Source organism: Rhipicephalus sanguineus, chromosome 11, assembly GCF_013339695.2.
Source record: "Rhipicephalus sanguineus isolate Rsan-2018 chromosome 11, BIME_Rsan_1.4, whole genome shotgun sequence".
Lineage (NCBI taxonomy): Eukaryota > Metazoa > Arthropoda > Arachnida > Ixodida > Ixodidae > Rhipicephalus > Rhipicephalus sanguineus.
Genome location: NC_051186.1, coordinates 42,539,378 through 42,558,549, shown reverse-complemented (window position 1 = coordinate 42,558,549; position 19,172 = coordinate 42,539,378). Strand labels below are relative to the sequence as shown.

General features: G+C 48.6%; 1 protein-coding gene across 1 annotated transcript in view; it reads right to left on the bottom strand.

Annotated features, from left to right (window-relative positions):
• Window positions 1-19,172, bottom strand: part of LOC119374983 (homeobox protein homothorax) — a 348,064-nt gene that overhangs the window by 55,580 nt on the left and 273,312 nt on the right. Inside the window, exon 11 of the mRNA XM_049411114.1 lies at window positions 12,033-12,109. Coding sequence (XP_049267071.1) covers window positions 12,033-12,109 — 77 coding nt within the window. The remainder of the gene's footprint in view (window positions 1-12,032; window positions 12,110-19,172) is intronic.

Sequence of the window (19,172 nt, the reverse complement as noted above, 5' to 3'; positions counted from 1 at the left end):
GCATGGACACCGCCGGAGATCCGCTACAGGTCAGTGGTACAGAAGAAAATGCGCGGATTAGACTGTCTACTGAGAGCCCTTTTGCGAAAGAGCAAATTGAATCGGTAGCAAATGCATGGCGTCAGGTGGAGAACGGGGCTCATGGTACGGTCACTGCGAGCCAAGCGCTGTATAATAAGGAATCATTGGGCGGCAAACAACACCTGCAACATGTGATGCCAAAGTCTCTTGTGTTTTTCGGTTTAGCATTGCTTGCATTTTGGTTTTTTGCGATGGTGGGTTCCTTTATGGAGCATCGTCGCGCTGAAATGGTCGAATCAGCACACGACGGAGAATGTGGTGGTGGTGCTCATTTTTCGAAGAAAAGGATGAGGAAGCGTATTAAGAGCCCATTCTTTTGTTTGTCGCTGGCTTCCGAGGTAAAACGTCAGTGTTGCAGATATCAGGGTTGTCAGGTGAACTCGCGTAAATTGACAACAGAACGGGTGCGCATAACGCACCGCACCCACTCGCGAAAACCGAGGGAGGTTGTTTATCTCAACTGCATTGGAACAGGCCGATGTGAGCTAGTTGTGAGAGGACAAAGTCTCACTTGTTCTGAGGGTAAATGAGTCACGAGTATTCTTTGTTTTTGTGAATAACGTTGTGCGCGCGATGCATTTGTGTTCTGAAATACAGTTGTGCATCCATTTTTATTATCGTGCAGTGATGTTCATTTGTGCTTTGCGTGAGTTCTAGCTAATGTATTTTTGGATGTGTTGTTTAATGTAAAGCGTTGGTTTTCGCATGTTATTTCGGTTTGATTTCAAGAAGGACTCATTCACGTTTGGGTTAGATCGTTTTCTTTTGGGGTGTTTTCGTTTTTTTTTCTTTTTGTGGTTGTCATTGTTGAATGTGTGCACGTTACCGTAGTTGAAATGACTAGGATAAGTTCCTGACAGTGGTTTCAGTAGAGTTGCATAAGTGTGCTCATAGAACATATGTTACTGACGCGTTGTTGACGGTTCAAACCGCATAGATGAGCACTGTCGGGTTACACGGTGTCACTAGCTCCACCGAGAGAGTGCTTGATGAACCAGAGAGAGCTCGAGGCGTGTCTCACATGTTTGGACAATTGCGTGATGTGCGATGTGTTTTGTTTCAGTGCAATGTTTAGTTATATGTCCGCGGGTCGCGATGCTGGGACCTTGCCGGCAACGAGGGAACCGGCAAGTGTTTGAGTTAAGAAGCCACTATGCGTTTGCTTTTTTTTTGTTTAGTTGTTTAGTTGTTTTTTATGTACTCGTGTTTTTCTATGATTTTTCTGGTTGTGAAGAGAAGGCGTCTTTTTTTTTGTCATGTTACATGGACAACGAGTGTCCAGTAACATTCTTGAGGGGGGAGGAGTCAGTCTCAGAGAGTGTGAGCGCCTTAGAATATGTGAGCGGGCTGCTGCTCGCTATGTTTGCGAGCTCTTAAGTCGCAGCGAGGCGGATCCTGGCGCCGACACCACAGGGGGTCGTCGGGAGAGATGCATGGCTCGAAAGCTGCGGCAGGTTTCCCGGAATTATTGCTTGAAGAGTTTGTGCCGGGGAAGCTAACCGCCGCAGCGGATTCTCGAAACGGTCAGGCGGGCGCCGAGGTCCAAGCCATGTGGCCGCAGCGACAGAGGAGGAGAAGCTATCTCCGAAGCGGCATATCGGGTTACGTCCGTCGGCAGTACACTGTAGTCGGCAGTAATGGCCAACGCGGGTGGTTCTGAGGAAAGACAGTGTCGCGCGGGTCCCTTTTCTCCTAGCTGAGAGCAAGGAGAGGGGAAACGTACAGTGTTGTATGTTTGTTTTTCAACGGAGGAAAATGCCCGTTGGAAGACGGTAGTCGAGGGAGTTCGCTGGGCGCGGCCCGTGCGGACGGTCGTGGTGAATAAACGCTGCCTTCAACCAGACTCTGGCTCTTCCTTCGCGTTTCCAGCGTGAACTCGGATCATCGAGGGGCTGTCGATACCAAACATCAAACTTAACTGCACTTAACAACTGTACTTGCAGTAGGTATTATAGGATAGTTTGAAACGGCCAACGTGACGTGCACTCAGACGTTCGCTCCCTTAAGGCATCCACCGAGAACCGATGCTAGGCTAGCAGTTGAGAAGGCTATACGCACGGGGCCCCATTACGCTATCGCTGATGATGATTAGTGGGGTTTTGTGGCGCAAGGGCCTTGGGTGGCCAAAGATTACGCTATCGCGTTATACTCTTGAAGGCGAAGCTCAAGCGTCCTCCGAGTTTCTTTTTTTTTTTAATTGGAATCTTCCTTTCCTTTCTGAGAAATCCGCATGTATTTCCTTGTGGCTTCGGCTACAATCGGGTGATTGTCAATTATCCCTTTCACGGCGCTGCCATAGCTACACAACATAACGGTGTAAGTACAGTCATCCAAATCTTTAACTAACGTGCGCAGCGGCTAGTATTCTGTGCGTATGTGCCATATGAGACAGCCTAGTCGCGATTAAAAAAAAAAGTTTTGTCGGCATGCGGTTCGTTGGCATGCACTCACCCTTCTTGCAACTTGGCTATGACATATGGCGCTGACGCACACAGCAAATCGCGGCTCGCGCACGCCAGGTAAAGATTTAGGTGACTGTATGTGCATGTCTACATGTTTCTAAAAAGATAATCAATGCAGTTGCTGATGGTTTTCGAAGGCGCTGTCTTTCAACAAGTATTCGATTTTACCATCTACTATTGTTCCTTTATAGCTTAATCAGATGTCTCAAAATAAGGTAAACGGTCTCCCATCACTTCCAGCATCGGTTTTCAAATGTCACGGCCATGCGGCAATCGCGCATACTTCGCGAACCTGCGTGGCGCGAGGAATCCACGCCGCAGATGCAAGAGGCGTTTTGGTTCCCGTTCCTCTTTCGTGTTCGCGACCTCCGCTGGATCGGCGACGTCAGCGCCAGCCGACGACGCCGCTGACTCACTCACTGGAAACACACATCCCCGCTTTCAGGGCGCGGGCGTGCGAACGTCAGGGCACGCTGCCGACGCCACCGACGCCGAGGCCGCCTAGCGGCCGGCCGCGAAGCGAGGCCTCGCGACGTCTCTCCGGAGGGCCATTAATCATTCCCAGGACTCGCGGGCGTCTATCGAAACGTCCAGAGAGGAGACACACGCACGAGAAAGTTGGGGGGTGAGGGGGGGATGAGGGGACCCCGGAGTAACATTAACGAGGCCTAGGCAGTGTAGCGACGGATGCGTGGAGCGGAAAGGCAGACAGTAACAAGACCAAGAGAGAGATGGAAAGAAATGGGAAGAGATGGCGGATAAGAAGTGCGCCGCACAGCGGGAAAGGCAAGAAAAAGAAACTTGAGAATAGTGCTTGCCTGAGTTAGTTGGTTAGACATCGTGAGGAGACAGAAGGAGGGCTCAGAGAACTATAGGAAGGAATTTCGAAAGGAACTAGAAAGGAAGTTAGAAAAAATATAGAAAAAGAAACTTGACAACAGTGCTTGCATGAGTTGTTTGGTTAGACATCGTGAGAAGACGGAAACAGCTAGGGCTGAGAGAAGTGGAAAGGAACTTGAGAATAGTGCTTGTCTCAGCTGTAGTTGGTTGCACATAGTGAAAATTCTTTCTTCCTGTGTCCTTGTCAGCGTGTTTTGCTGGAAACTTTCCTCAAAAGAAAAAAAAAAACTATGGAAAGTTTTCGAGCCCGGAACTTGGGCGGCGATCTTCGTTTTTCTTTTTGTAACTAAAAGGTGGGGCGGACGAGGTTTAATTTGGTAAGTAGACTGAACCGGAGCTTGAAGATTGTGGCTCGGAAAAAAATCGCCAGGTCTGTTTTTCTTTGGCGTTTATGCTTCGTGACATCCTGTGTTCCTGACTTGTGCGGCACAACCCAACGAAATCCAACAGACAGTGAGGCTAACGAAGGTACAGGGTACGAGCGACGGCTTCAATTACGTTCCATTAATGTCATAATAACTATACTACAGTTAAAACATACAAGAAATGACCCCCTATACCTTCCTTATATAGCTTCGCTGCCTGTTGGTTTTCATCAGGTTGTGTTTAACAAAAGAAACGAGCCCTCGATCAGTCATCCCGACTTGAGTGGAAGCAACTTAATTGTAGTGTGCAGTGATTATTCTTCTTTCGTCTTACTTTCGCTCGCTTCTTACATGCCGCCGTCGCATTTCGCCCCCATCGAAATGCTTTCGCGTGGCCGGGAATCGAACCCGCGCCCTCGATACTGACAACATCTGCGCATGCGATCTCTGTACCAATACGTTCGAATAGTGTACAAGACCAGCCGGTACATCCTATCGAATAACTTTCAAATAAAAGGAATCCTGCATGCCGGAAACCGGACCGGCCAGTGGTCACATCAATTCAGGACAACGTGGTCAAGAGCAAAAACGCGAACCACTCGTTTTGTTCGTCGTCATCTTCGCGGAGAAAAAGAAAGTCCATCGCAAAGAAAGAAATAAACGAAATCAACAACGCCGACAGAGGAGGTAGCAGCGAGAGCCAAGAGACGCTCTCCTACGCGCCATTATGCTTCAGGCTGAGGAGCGGAGATGCGGTGAGTTCCATTCGCCGTCGCTCATAATTCTTCGAAGAATCCCCTCCCTACATCTGCCCTCTCCCCTCCAACTGGCCTTCATTTCTTGACGCTCGAAATAAGAAAAAGAAAAAACAGGGTGCCGCGCCCTTTCCCCCAGCTGCGAAGTGAAGCTGGGTGTGAGAGTGAAGCCACCAACCCCCTAGGAGGCTGCCCCGGCAGAATCAACCACCTTTCCGACGGCAACGAAAAGAGATGTACGCGTGCCACAGTACACGGATGTGCCGGCCACCGATTCCAACTTGTGCAAAATCCTAGCATACAAGTTCAAGATATCAGAATACGGATAGAAAATCGGGCTATTTGGATTACGTTAACAGCGTAAAGGACACTGACAGCAGAGCTAGGGGACCAGCGCTCGTGTCGTCTGGTCTACTCTTTCGTCCGTGTGCCTTTGCGCTGTGTAATCACAAGCATAGGTGGTGGAGCATACATTTGTTGCAATTCCAGGCACGAGTGATTCATCTGACGTCAATGCCTTAACATGGGGCTTGCACTGACGTCACTGAAAGAGCCACGTTGGAGGCCCAACATGGCGGGACGCGAACTTTGTGATGTCACGTTAGTGTTATCCGTACATCGCATGCTGGTTCCTTCGTTGTTCAAACACAGATGCCCAGTAACGTTCCAGCGACGTCGCTATCGCACTGAAGCAAATTGAACGCGGCGTGATTCTACTGCCTTGACGTCATCTAAGCCACGATGTCGTGCATCCATGACATCACGGGCAAGCTATCAATAGAGGCTTGTATAAACAGAGAAATAATCAGGAGCAAATAACCACGAAAGGATCGACTGCTGGGCGAATTGGTGATTCACCCTGATGAGGTGATGCTCAAAAAGCACTCAGCACCACTTCTAAAGATAACCAACTGGTTAATAATAAATGTTGGGGTTTAACGTCCCAAAACCACGATTTGATTATGGGAGACGCCGTAGTGGAGGGCTCCGGAAATTTCGAACATCTGGAGTACTTTAACGTGTACCTAAATCTAAGTACACGGGCCTCAAGCATTTTCAATGGAAGCCAGTGAAGCTGCGACTATCATGGTGGGCCTGGTATAGTGAATATTCTTTAAGTGAATTCATATATTATCATTTTTGACTAAATTGAGCGCATAAAGAGACATACAGTCAAAGATTCCGGTGTTTCTCTTGCGCATGACGCATATTATTCTCATCAACAAGGGTCTAAAAATGAAGTAATGTAGTAAATAAGAAACGACGTCGTTTCATAAGTACAGAAATGACATGACGTTCGTTTCTTATGCAACAGGTCTTGCCTTTAAGGCAAAACTCTCGTCATTCTGACATGTCGGCGAAATCATACAAGTTTATGTTTACTTTTACAGCATGCCCATCTTTTGTTTTTTTCGACGCAAACACATTCGATTAGTCGAGTTAGTCGGTTAGCCGGGAATTGTTGTTCTACGCATCTTCTGTCCACGGATGCGATCCGCCGGAACCTACTCATACACAGCTTTGTAGTAAAATTTGAGCTTACAAAGCGTACTTTATCAGGATTGTTCCTCTCTTGTTTACTTGTAAATGTGAGGAGCGGCCTACTGCTACTCCGTCACTTGACGCCCCTCCTGCGCAGTGCAAACTCCTGACAGAAGGCTGCCCCGCAGGCCTGGCCTGGCCGGCTGCAGCGAAAGAATGCCTTCTCGCTTCGTTCCGAGAGGGGCCACTTTTCTTTTTTCACATTTCCGTCTATATTTCGGCTCTTCATAACATTTTGCTTTCTTCTTTTGCCCTGTGCCGTCGTTCTTTGCCCCATGTCTGCGCGCTCCCTTGTACAACCGGCCCCACACACACACACCGGATTTCTTTCATATTCACAGCTTGCTCTCCAACACCACAACCACCAACGCGGATGCAAGCTGCAGCTCCGTTTAGCGCCGTTTGTGTCCGCAGACGCCCTTCCACAAAACGGCTTCCGAGAAACGAACACGCTTTTTTTGACCGTTTGAACGAAGGTCAAAGAGGAGACGCAGAACGCGCATCGCGTCTCACATTTCCATGTCCTCTTTTCACGCAAGTCGGCTTTTAAAGGAACACCAGACAAGATACTATATGTTTAAAAAAATCACTCATACATCTAGCTGTGTACTTGCATATACATTGCGCTGCTGACGATATTCAATCCTACGATGATTTTGCAAAATACCATACAATATATAAATATAATATATAATAAATATAGTATAATAAATATAAATAGTCATAAATCTTCTGAAAGAGTTTCGTCCTGTCCACTTTCGCCTGTACAGTTTAGACTGCAAAGTTTCGTCTTCTCAAGTTTCGTCTGCTCGTCTCGCTTGAGTCCGGACATGGGCCGAACAAGGCCTCGTAGGTAAAGCCTGCACCCCACAAATATTTGAAAACAAATCATACGCCTTTCAAACAGTACTCACTGCACTTATGTAAGGCCAATTCGAAAAATATACGGCGAATTTTCGTTCACTACCCGTCGTTACTGTCGCGTGCGAGCCCCGCAAGAATAGCCAAAAAAGGACGCACAATGGCCGACACCGCCTGTTCGGCCAAGCAGCATCGAGGTTGCTACTACGGTCCTTGCTACCACACTGCCAGCCGAAGCGGACTGCGCACGATGTCGCGCAGCAGGGTGCGTGCAGGGGGGAGACAGACCTGTCAAGCGGCACCCAGAGACTAATTCATCACAGCCATTACACACTGCACGAGGCCGACCGAAGCGCCAATCTGCTAGCGGTGGGTGGGGGAGGGAAACACACGGGAGTACTGTGCGTGCGTACTTCTGCAACGTCGGTGAAGCAGACGGCGTGCTATATAGGTATAGCAGACGACAGGGGCGGTGGGGCGAAACCGTTGTGCTGGCCGTGGGTGCGTGCGTGAGCGCGTGTTTGTAAAGGGGGCGCTGCGAGCACACACCAGCGTGTGACGTCAGGAATGGGCGACGCCTCGCCGATCAAGCTGCGTGGCACTGTTTTTTTCCCATACACACGGGCGCTGGCGTGTGTCGATCAAAGAAACGAACGAGAAACGCCCAGCTATCACGTTTGTTCGTTAGTCTTTACTTTCACCGTTTCTTTTTTTAAACAATGATGTCCGCAGGTTGTACTGCAAATACTATGCAGCGAAGGGAAATGTGATCCTGCGGTGCCTGCGGCACATGATCGTAGAGACGGTTAAGCCAACATCCGAACTAAGGGAATCGCATGAAATTGCACAAAAAATACGTCCTTTAAGCGACACAGAACTGTCTAGCTTTGTCAAATTGGCGATTTTTAACAAAATATCGCACTGTCGATGCAAGAAGTCGCAGCAATCAGTGTGCAGAGACGCCAAAAATATGGAAGACTGTAATCTCGGAAACTCAAGAGTAACAACTATTAGTGTTCTACAAATTACTACCACCACACCACTGATTGTGGCTTCCGAGACCTCAAGAGTTCTCCAGAGTAAGAGTAACTGATCTCGAAGGTCTGACATCCTACTGGGTACTGCGGGAACCAGAAGCGACTTTGAGAACCAGGAAACACGTATAATAACCGTCTAGTTTCCGACCTCACCATTAACGCTACAAGAACGGTTAAGGCCGTAAGCACAAGGACTATAGACAAACCAGTGCACTATACCCGCTGTTCCCATGGCAACCGAACGATCGCAGCGCCGCAGCTCATTCTGCAGAAAAACTTTTGTAGGAAACTCTATTGTGAGAGCGGTGTATAGGGAGTGGCCGTGTTTCTCTCCTTTTGTTTTATTTCCCTAGTCATCGCGGAAATGACTGCAGTTCCGGTAGCTCCTGTCAGTCACGCCAGACCCATGGAGAGAGTACGTCACACGTCACGTACGCGTCCGCTATACCCCCCCCCCCCTCTTCCTCCTCTCAGTTCTTGCTTTCCTTTTGATTCGTGTATTACCTGTCTTCCATCGCTGCGAGCGTCATTCACATTGTGATGTGATAAGTTGACGCCCACTACCACGCCCTCTTCCGACGTCCGCACAGGACGGGAGATATGCCTGACTATAGCGTAAGGTCGCGTATATTATACATAGGCGCCTTTTCATACAGTGTGTACATTGCTATATATAACAGTGGATCGAACGAACGGTACAAGCTCCTTTAAATTTACTTTTTTAGACGATGGATGCCAAATTGGTATAGAGCACAATGAATTGCGCAAAGTGTACGAAATACAGGATTACCTAAGTAACAGTAACAGGACTTACAAAGGAAGGGGAATTCATCAAGGGCTCGCTTTCTTTTTTATGTGCAAGCTTATGAAATCAACAGACATTATTTGTAGTCTTTAACTGTTATGTAGTAATTATGACATAAATGTAAAGCAATTAAACTGGACGAAAAGACAACTTGCCGCTGGTATACGGATCGAACCTACAACCTTCGGGAGGACGACCGCCGCTCTACAGTGGCGGTCGTCCTCTAGTCCAGTTGATTGGGTATTTATATGCACAAAAAACTTGAGAGTGTTAGCCAGCGCCGCTCGTATCCATGACGGCGAGTGTGAAACACTCTTTTTTGACTTACAGTGTGATTTCAAAAATTGCCAAATCGAAGTTTTCTGAGCGAATGGGAGTAGCTCTACCTTGTTGGCAACTTCTCGGTGAAGTATCCGGCACTTCTCGTGTTCCCGATACCACAGTATTTAGCGCAGTTAATTCCTCTGTTGAAGGTAAAGGTAGACATCTTGTATATGGTGCCAGGGTAGAAGACCTTTCTACCCATCTGTAGACGTTTAAGATATCTAAAATACGGGTTATACGTCTTCTATACACATATAAAAAATTCACAGAGGTGTAGTAAGAAGCCTTCTAAACGTAGAGGCCTACTTGAGGCCCTTATTATAAGAGCACCCTAATTTTGCGAAGTTCATCTGTGTACAGTCTGCAGATAGCTATGAGGTGTCTATACAGAAAAATATACATATTCGTTATAATATAGACGTCTATGTGATGCCTGCAACAGTATATAGACGGTTTGTTCCGCTTCTGACGACGTTCAAACACTGCATGCAAGCAAGCTAAGAGGATCTTTGAACATGCAGAGAGTCTGGACAACAGAAGCCTTGCAAATCACGTCGAAGAAAAGCGGATGGTGCAAACGCCAAAGTGACGGCATGCGTGCTCCAATGACAGTAATAAAATACTATGCAAAATATCAAACTATCCGCAACACTATAGTGTGATAGTAGCCACCGCCACCGTAATTTTCAGTCCGCCAGAAATAGGGGAAGTTAAAGAGAAAGAAAACAATATACGAAGGGCCAGAATTCAAAAGATTCAGGGGAGGCGGCGTTAAAAAGCTGGACGGTCCGCTATTTAGAAATTTCCACAATGACCAGCGGTCAGCGTCGCCGGGCGACCGTTAGCACACGCGCCCCCGTGTACGCTGTCAATCAAACTTGAGTCTTTTTTTGACAGCCCCATTCTGCTCCGGTGCAAATAGGCTCCACGAATGTGAGTGCAGCGCCTCCGCGGCAGCTGATGCCAACTCCGAAAAAAAAAAATTTTGCCGTTACACATATTCTCCTTTCCTTCCTTCGTGAATGCATTCCCACAATCACGAAAGTGGCCAGACAAATGGGGAGGGTGGAGGGTACCAAAGCTATTAACGACCTGCGCTTTTTCTAAACCAAATCACGCGAATGCTCGTATAGAAAAATGAGCTTTCCCATGTCGACGGCGAGTTCTATATTATGAAACAGCTGAATAAATTGCTGCCTATCTGGATACCACAGACACGCTACATAAGTGCTGCAGCTATGTTACAGAGATTCCTTGGAACTGCTAGAGATGTTACAGAGGTGCGTTATACAAGGAGTCCACTATCTTCAGACATGAGGTAATACAAAAACACATACAGGATAGCTGAACTTCTAAAAAGGTGCCACAAAAAATGTCTCAATCCGCCACAAACAACCTACTGGAGCGTCAACACAACTCCTACAGACAACCTACGGTGCCGCACCGTAGGTTGTCTGCAGGAGTCGTGTTGATGCTTCAGAACTGCAACAGAAATGCTTAGACAGAGATGTTTCATTAATGACAGTGTGGTGTTACAATGATGCATCAGAACTGCTGCGGAAATGTCCAGGGGTAATAGTGCTGCAAGAGTATTACAAAGAGTACCACAGGAGTGCTGCATGGGTGCTACAGCAGTCCCACATATGTGCACTACAAGGCGGCACAAGTGCTACAAGGCAGGAGTGCTCCAGAAGTGCTATACAGGGCTGTTGAAGGAGTGTTACAGCGGTGCTGAGGGGCAGTTACAGAGGCAGCTACAAGAGCGCTGCAGAATGCTGCAGGACTGCCACAGGTGTGTGCACAAGTGTTATAGGGGGGCTGCAGGGTGCGCAGGATCGCTACACAACTACCCAACAAGGGCATGCATGGGCTTCTAGAGATATGCAATAGACTCCTACAGACACCCCGAACAGTGATGTTAGAGATGCCGCAAGGTCTGTCCAAAGAAGTAGCTCAACGGATCTTCTCCGGACAGCTTGCCAAAACCGTCGCTCCGGTCTCTTTAACGAGGTCCGAACCAGTGGCGCAAAGGACGCTGGCTTGCTTCCCAGCCAGAGGCCTGGCTCCCTCCCCCCACCTTAAACCCCTTCATCCCCTCTAAGGGTCCTTCTCCCACGCCGCTTCCCGCGGTGCTTTGTTGTCCTCCCTAATACACGCGTCCTACTGAGCCGGCAAAAGGACAATCCGCTTCCAGGCGCGGCCGAGCAGTCAATTAGGGAGGATTTGCCGGGACACGCTTTGCTCGATGCCAAGCCACGTTGCACCCTTGTCTCCCCTCCCACACGACTATTGTTTCTCTCATGCTTTCTTTTATTTTATATATCTTCTTCTCTGTAGGCGTCTGTCCCAACGTATACCATCACGCGCACAAGCCGTCATGCATGGTTGTGTCAACAGGATTTATGTGCGGGAGCCTTCGCGCGCGCTCCGGCATGGAAGTTCCCCAGCCAGGAATTATATACAACGTAACGCCACAGCAGCGACTAAAACAACACGCGCGAAGATGAGAAATCGGTGCACTATATTCATTGTGCGCACAGTTACTGTGCTTTCGTAACACCGGTGCTTGCTGTGCGATATCTTTGCAGGAAAAACTTTTGACACAGCATGCCGAAATGTGAGCAACCTATAATATAAGCAATCGTAAGCTTTAGCTTCTCGACGGGTGAAGCCAATGCAAGATATACATTATACAACATCAGTATATGTCAACGTCACGAACTGCATATACCGAGAGAGCCGCCCGCCTGCTTTGTTCATCATGTTGCAGACAGCTGTGTAGTTAGTTTAGCGGTTCGTTATTTATAGAAAGGCCCTATACGGGTAGTTCGGAGTTGCATCTTCCAAGTATGCAAGGGATGACGCAACGAGAGAAAGAAACGGGGCGTGCCTATACTCACCAGTTGTTGACTTGGAGGATGGTGAGTCCGGTGTCCTGGGCCAGCTGCTTTTTCTGGTCTTCGGAGGGATACGGATGCTGCATGGAGGAAAAGAAAAAGGGGGGAACGTTGTTAAACGACCTCTAAATCTAACACTAGGGCACCGCAACACTCAAAACATCAAGTACGACTGCCAAATATATACTTGTATCACAAGTAAGGACATTCTTGGTCTTAAAGACATCTAATGCACTGCGCTCTCGTCGGTGTGTGACATCCATCACGTAAAATCATTAAGGCATTCTACAGAAATTGTACAGATGTCTTTTCTTCGGCGTGTTGCAACTAAGACAGCGACGTACATAAAAAATCGAACGCGACTTGTAAATATGCGTATTCCAGGGCTTAAACGTACTTGGTCTAAAAAACGTCTTCAACGAGACGTTCATTCTAGGGTGTGACGCCTCTCACCAAGAGCTACATACTGGGACAGCTAGCTTGTAGAAATCATGCAAAAAAAATTTTTTTGATGCTTTAACAAGGTAATGCAGTGATCGAAAAAGAAAAGTTATATAGATAGAGGCATATAATCTAAAACATCATTTGGACTGGTACACATGTGCTACAAGACATATATGCAGGAAGGTAGCTTCCCTCACCAAAAACTGTTTGAGACGGCCTGTAGAAGTCCTACAGAGGCTGTATTTCTAGGCATGTCACAATAGTGCACAAATAATCTATGAAATTAAATCATTCTACACATTTTGTCAACGAATAAATAACCTAATTATACACTAGCAACTACCATCGGCTTGAAGTAAATGGAGTCGTTAACAAGGTTTCTTTTTAAACGGTGCAGGAACATAGTGTAGTAAAGAAGTTTATAACGAGGCATACTTAGAGGTGTACAAAAGGTTTCTTGGCACGATGTTTCCTGCTTCTAAACATGCTCCACCGTCCTTCATGACATAAGTGAACACCCCTGTGACAGTAACCCTCCTTGGTGACTTCAGTGAACAATCCTGTGGCAGTAATGTCGCGTACCACGCAAGAGTGACCGACTGTGACTGAGTCTGTTTGTGCTGTGTCGTGTGCTATCTTCCTCTCTCTCTTTCCTCTCCATCTTTAAATCTCCCCCACCCTGTTCCCATGTGTAGGGTAGCAAACCGGTTTTCCTAAACTGGTTAACCTCCCTGCCTTTCCTTCTCTAATATTTCTTCTTCTCAGTGAACACTCTCTTACTTATTGCCTTAAAAAGCAGCGTCAATCATTTCTGTATCCACGTCACTTGCACGGCACACTGCAAATGTTACCGCGTAGGGCCGTGTTCTAGAAGTCAAACTGTCCCTAAGGAAGGTATGGTTAATTCAAAGGGCTTCTGAAGTTTGCCCGTGCGCGAACAGTATAGAGCAGTGGGAGGTTCTCTCGACTCAGTTCGTTTTCTTTTTTTTTTCTCGCTTCGTTAAACCACAAAACAACGCAAGTCAGTTGCACATAATGCAATAACCGCGAACCGTAAGCAGAGAAAAGGCAATCGAACCCGTCTCTTGCGAAAAGTACGGATCCGAAGCCTCGAATCCGATCGGGGAAGTCGGAAACGCAGTTTTATAAAAGCGCACAGGACAATGGGAGTGCAAAGCGGCTGCTGTAGGAAGTTGGGGGGGGGGGGGGTGTCAAATAGCGATAGAAGTAAGGTCTCCGTGGGGACGCGTCGCTTCGAATCCTTCTGCCGCACCGCTAAGCCCCAATAATAAGGCATAAGACCACGCCAGAAAACCGCAGAGCATAAACGCCATCCCGAGTTTCAATGGCGATCCCCAGTCTAAACGCCGATCTTAAGCCTTAAGTCCGGATCGCTAAGCCTAACTCCGGGACCCCCGTATACCAGCGCCCTGCTGCCACGAGCTCCAAGAATAGTGCGAGCACCTTCGTGCGTGGTTTCTCTTCTCTTTCTTTGCAATCGTTTCACAAACCCAACCCTGCCATCAACCCCGCTGGCTCAAGCCAGCGATTTTCTTTGTATGCGAAGATTAGGCATTCTTGAGGCGCTCCGCGTTCCTATTTTGAATTTTCTGGGCCGGGGTCGCACACGCGTCCACTTCCTCCTGTCGCGATTTGTTGTTTCATTCGGCTTCTTTTTCCCTGCCGCTTTTGTGAACAAGCGAAGGAATAAAGCCATCGAGCAAGGAGGCGGTTGGGGGAGGGGGGTTGAGGAAAGGTTCCTACCTTGAATGGTTGGAAGTCAAGAAGAGTGAGACGAAGCGTACGAAGAGATCAAATTTAGGCCCGGATAAAGCTAGGAAAACTGACCCACCGCGCGCAAACGAAATCGCGCTGCAAAGCGTTCAAGAATAAGAAATATATACAAAAAGAACGGAGAATGAATGCAAGAAAAAGTGTGGAGTCTGAGAAATCGTTGATGCGGAACGAGAAGGAGAGGCGATCTTCAGAGATCTGCACACGCATGCGCAATGGAAAACGGTGGACGGATGCCAAGCGGGGTGTGGAGTAAGGGCTGCACGCTGGGGAAGGGTGGAGGGGTGTAGAGCGGCGACGAAAAGTGCCAAGCGAGAAATTTAAAGAGACAGGGTCTAAATATATGCAGATGGGAAAGATGTGAGAGGGACACATTGAGTTTGAAGGGAAGGGGGGGGGGTGTAAACGACAACGTCCCTCCGGCTGCTAGAAAGGTGAACGGCAGAGGGGTTTTTCGACGCTGTGGGGTTCTTCCCAAAGGGAACATCAAGAACAGACTAGAGAGGGGGAGGGGTTCAAAGGGGACAAAGACTATAGGGGGGACGAAGTACAGTGGAAGGGGAGGGCAGTGGGGTTCAGACTAGAAAAAAGGCAAAAAATATCGAGCATTCGTGTCTGAAGCGATAAATCTCGTCGGCGTCAAACGGAGCGTTGCATACGGGATACAAAACGCACCGCTAGCGACGTGAGTTGTCAATGGGGGGCACCACTGTCGGCGATGCTGAGGGAAGCTTTTTTCGCAGGGGGGTACACACAGCCTCGGTAGGTAGACGTGGTGGAGTTAAGGAGGGGGGGGGGAGTGGAGCGAGGGAGATACGTATCCTGCAGGGGGCTCAGCTGACCAGGTTAAGCACAGGGGGGCGCCACCGGTGGGGTAGCAGTGAGGTGGTCCATGGAGAAAGGAAAGGGCCAGGTATATATATATATAAATATATATATAATATATATATATATATATATATATATATATATATATTATATATTGCACACAAGTTTGGAGGTGTGCGGCGCTGCTCTCTTTCTATCAGAGGGTAGCTTCCAAAAGGGCGGTCGGTCGGCGGTGATGCGAGTGGTACACCGTACAACGCCGCGGAGACTGTTGGAAAGGGCATGAACGAGGGGGATCGGTGGATGGGGGGGGGACAACGGATGTCCCGAAAAGAACAGAGGGGGCGGATAAAGAGCAGAAACGAGGGGCGGACAGAAAAGAACGGAGGCCAATGTGGGGGTTGCAACCCCGAAATTTGCATCCATTGTCGGCGCCACCACGCGTCTAGTACGTTACTTCGCACCTTTTGGGTCGCGGGGTAGTCGTCAGCGGTGCGAGACGCGGCCGTCCATCAATCAGTCAGTCAGTTCGTTTTCGAATGCACGAGAGCCCGATGAATCAAACCGAAAGAAGAGAAGGAACCAGAGAAAAGGTGATTCGGGTAGGTGAGCAGCGTAGTACTGGTGTAGCATCGCTGAAAAGTCAGGGATACCAGGCCCGCGAAGCTCTATGGTAACAGCGATGCAAACGCGAACCTCCAACAGATCCGTACCAGGACAAAACACCTTAAAGCGAACCGACGAAAGGTGTACGATGACCCCCTCCCCCTCCCCACCCCTGGCGGATACAGGAGGGGAGGAGGGTAAGCAGGGCCTGATGCTCCTTAATTTTTCAATGTACGTGCCACACCAAACCACACCCCACCAGCATTCCAGACAGGTGGAGGTGAGTGAGTGTGTCTCCTTTTTCGTCCTTGTCTTGGGGCTTTCGCTGGTTTTTCTTGCGTCTAAACATGAGCCAATCGGCCCAGCTTTTTGACGCTTCTCATGTAATATCCCTAAGACGAGGACTTATCAGGTCCCCCCCATAAGCTGAACACTCCTCCCATAAGTTGCAGCCCCTCCCCCACCCCCGCCCCCCTTTCTCGGGAAAGTCATGAATCCGCCGCTGTCGACGACAATGTTCAAGTTGAAGACGGCACGCTGCATCGCGCGTGTTCCTTTAACCAGGTTCAACCACTCGTCCGATCCTCAAGTGAGCATTACATGCAGTATTTGCGAAGATTAACGAACAATGAAACTTTTCCTGGCCCACGTCCGGAATCGGGCCGAACCCTCAAGGAGGCGAGAAAAGGAACGGCGAACTAATCCGCATTCGAGAGCACACTTCGAGTGTACTCGTCTTGGAGGATGCTTTAGGACTTTGCAGAATGGAACGCGATCGTTTCACGATGCTTCACTGCGTGTAAGTGGGTCTTGAAATTCGCTGTCACGAATAGGATGTCAGATATACAGAACAGGAGTAGAGGGCCCTGGGGACGGCGTTAGGCGGCAGTCAGTGCAACGCCGCGGAGTCAGCCTAAACATACGCACCTACTGCTGCGCTTTTACCGAGTTTGCCTGAGGCTCCATATACGTTAGGTTGGCGCTCACGATGACGTCACAAGTTTGGCGATCAGTGACGTAATAGGGCTGACATCATCACATGATGTTCTTATGCGAGACTCAGTGTTCGCTTGATCAACCATTGCTTGCTACGCTTGTACACAATGTTTCTCTTTTTTAATAATGTTTGTTCTTTGAACCGTAACTGCTCGTGCGTACTATAATGCGCTAGTCTGTCTATTATTTTCCCGTTGTGAAGCTTCCCTGTGTATGAGGTGGCCGGGTTCAACTCAAGCTGTCAAATGCAGCTTTTATTGCATGGTCATCTTAGCAAATCAGTTGCGAATAAATTCGATTCAAACATGATTTCTTTTTTTTTTTTTTTGCATCACTCGTGCTCACGTCGTCGGTCACTTTTCGCGTTTGATGAGACATTGAAGGCTTTCGCCTTAATAATGGTGCTCGCGAGGCGATCGACACGTCGGAAACCGCAACGTTCTCCTAGAATATGCCCAGTGAAAAAGAAAAAAGAAATGAATAACGGGAAACCCGAGCACGGATCATGGAAGTTGCGCGGAGTGCGACACCGCGCCGATAATAATAACGGGTGCCTTGTCTGCCTGACGAGGAACACGACGGGAGGAACTATAACTGCGCGAGTCTCCGCATGGGGGCGGGAGCTCCGCGTGACAGCTTGTCACCGGGCTTGTAACGACCGCGGGCCGGGCACCCTACCCCGAAGCTGTATTATAACTTGGCTCGTAGTCGGTGCTAGAACAGTGAATGGGAGAAAGTGAAAGAAAGGCTGGTGTTCACGCTCTTGTCGCCAAAGAATAAAGAAGAAAAAAAAAAACAGTTCGAGACTAGATGGAGAGACACAAAAAAAGACGAACTGCGAGCCTGTCATGCGAGAAGAGTGAGGGGGAGAGGCGATAGACAGAAGACAGTTGGGAAAGGAGGAGGGACGTGTCGTCAGAGTGCGTGCGAGTGCAAACGTGGGAGAGGGTGATCGGGTAACGAGAATGATGCTGGAGAAACAGTACGTCGTGCAGTATGTTATAACGGTATAGGGAGAGAAGGACTACTGGTGGCGCCGGCGCGGCGACTGAAACGCCGTTTCGTGACGTCACTACGTAGAGATGAGCGAGGTAAAGTGAGGGAGAGGTAAACTTCTGCAAAAGAAAACGAGACGCGTCGCAGACGTCGCGACCGCGATAATGAGATCGTCGTCTCGGCGATGCCGATCGCCCTCCCGTAACATCCCCTCACCCCACCCCACCTTTTTTTTGCTTTTATCTTCAAGGAAGTTTCTGTTGCATTGCACAAAGCAGCGATCAAAACCTTACCATATTTTAACCAACACTAATGAATAACCATAATTTATCAACATTACCTGACGTTTCACAATCATTAGCCAAAACTAGCAAGCACTAGGAATAGCTATCTGAACTTAACATTAGCTAGCACTAGCCAATGTTCAGCCCACGTATAACAAGGCTAGCCTGTGCTAGTAACTAGTGCTCGGAGTATGCGAGTCAGCACGGTAGTTGAGTTTGGTCAGCAATATTCGTTATCATTAGCTAATATTAGCTAGCCAATGTTTACGGCTTGTTTAGCCAAAACTAGTGAGCGCTGGTACCTAGTGCTCGCAGTACGCGAGTCAGTACGGTAGCTGAGTTTGGTCAGAAATATTCATCACACCTTGTTACACAACGTGGGCGGTATAGGCTTTGGAAGACATTGTCTTAACAAAAGGAAAAGTTCAGGAAGAAACAATTTAAATGGACACACAGAAAAGCTGTGGATGGAGGGGGGTTAGGGCAGGGAGTACGTCAAATGGAAGATTTACGAGCGCGCATGCGCAGTCGTGAGCACCGAGGCGAGCGACCCCCTCCCTCCACCTTCGGTGGCGAGCATAAATCGACCATGTCGTCGCGGTCGAATGCGTTTTACGCGACCGTTATTGCACTCGCCGCCAGACATCGAAACCTGCAGGCAGAGACGCGAGCGAGAGACGCGACACACAGCGGGAAACGGGAGGGGCTGCGACACTGCTGCCACTCAGCGGGGAAGTCGGCGGAGTCGTACATACGCGGAAACTGCGTTGAGATACATCGCATTTGCACATGCCTGATACCTTCCGCATTTTGTTTGCTTGTGTTTGGCGTAACACCTGATGCGTGACGGTGGTCCGAGATAGGTTATACAAGTAATATAATAATATCTGTGGGCTTAGCGTCCCAAAAGAAAGCACGATATGATTACGAGGGACGCCCTAGTGGAGGGCTCCGGAAATTTTGAGCAATCTGGTGTTCTTTAAGGTGCACTCACAACGCTCTGTACACGAGCCTCTAGCATGTCGCCTCCATAGAAATGCGACCGCCGCGGCCGGGATCGCGCCCGCGACCTCAGGGTCAGCAGCCGAGCACCATAACCAATGCTCCACCACGACGGACGTAGGTAATACAAGTAACGACTATGCTTATTAAATCATCAAAAATGATCGAATTTCAAGATAAGGAATCCAGGGTG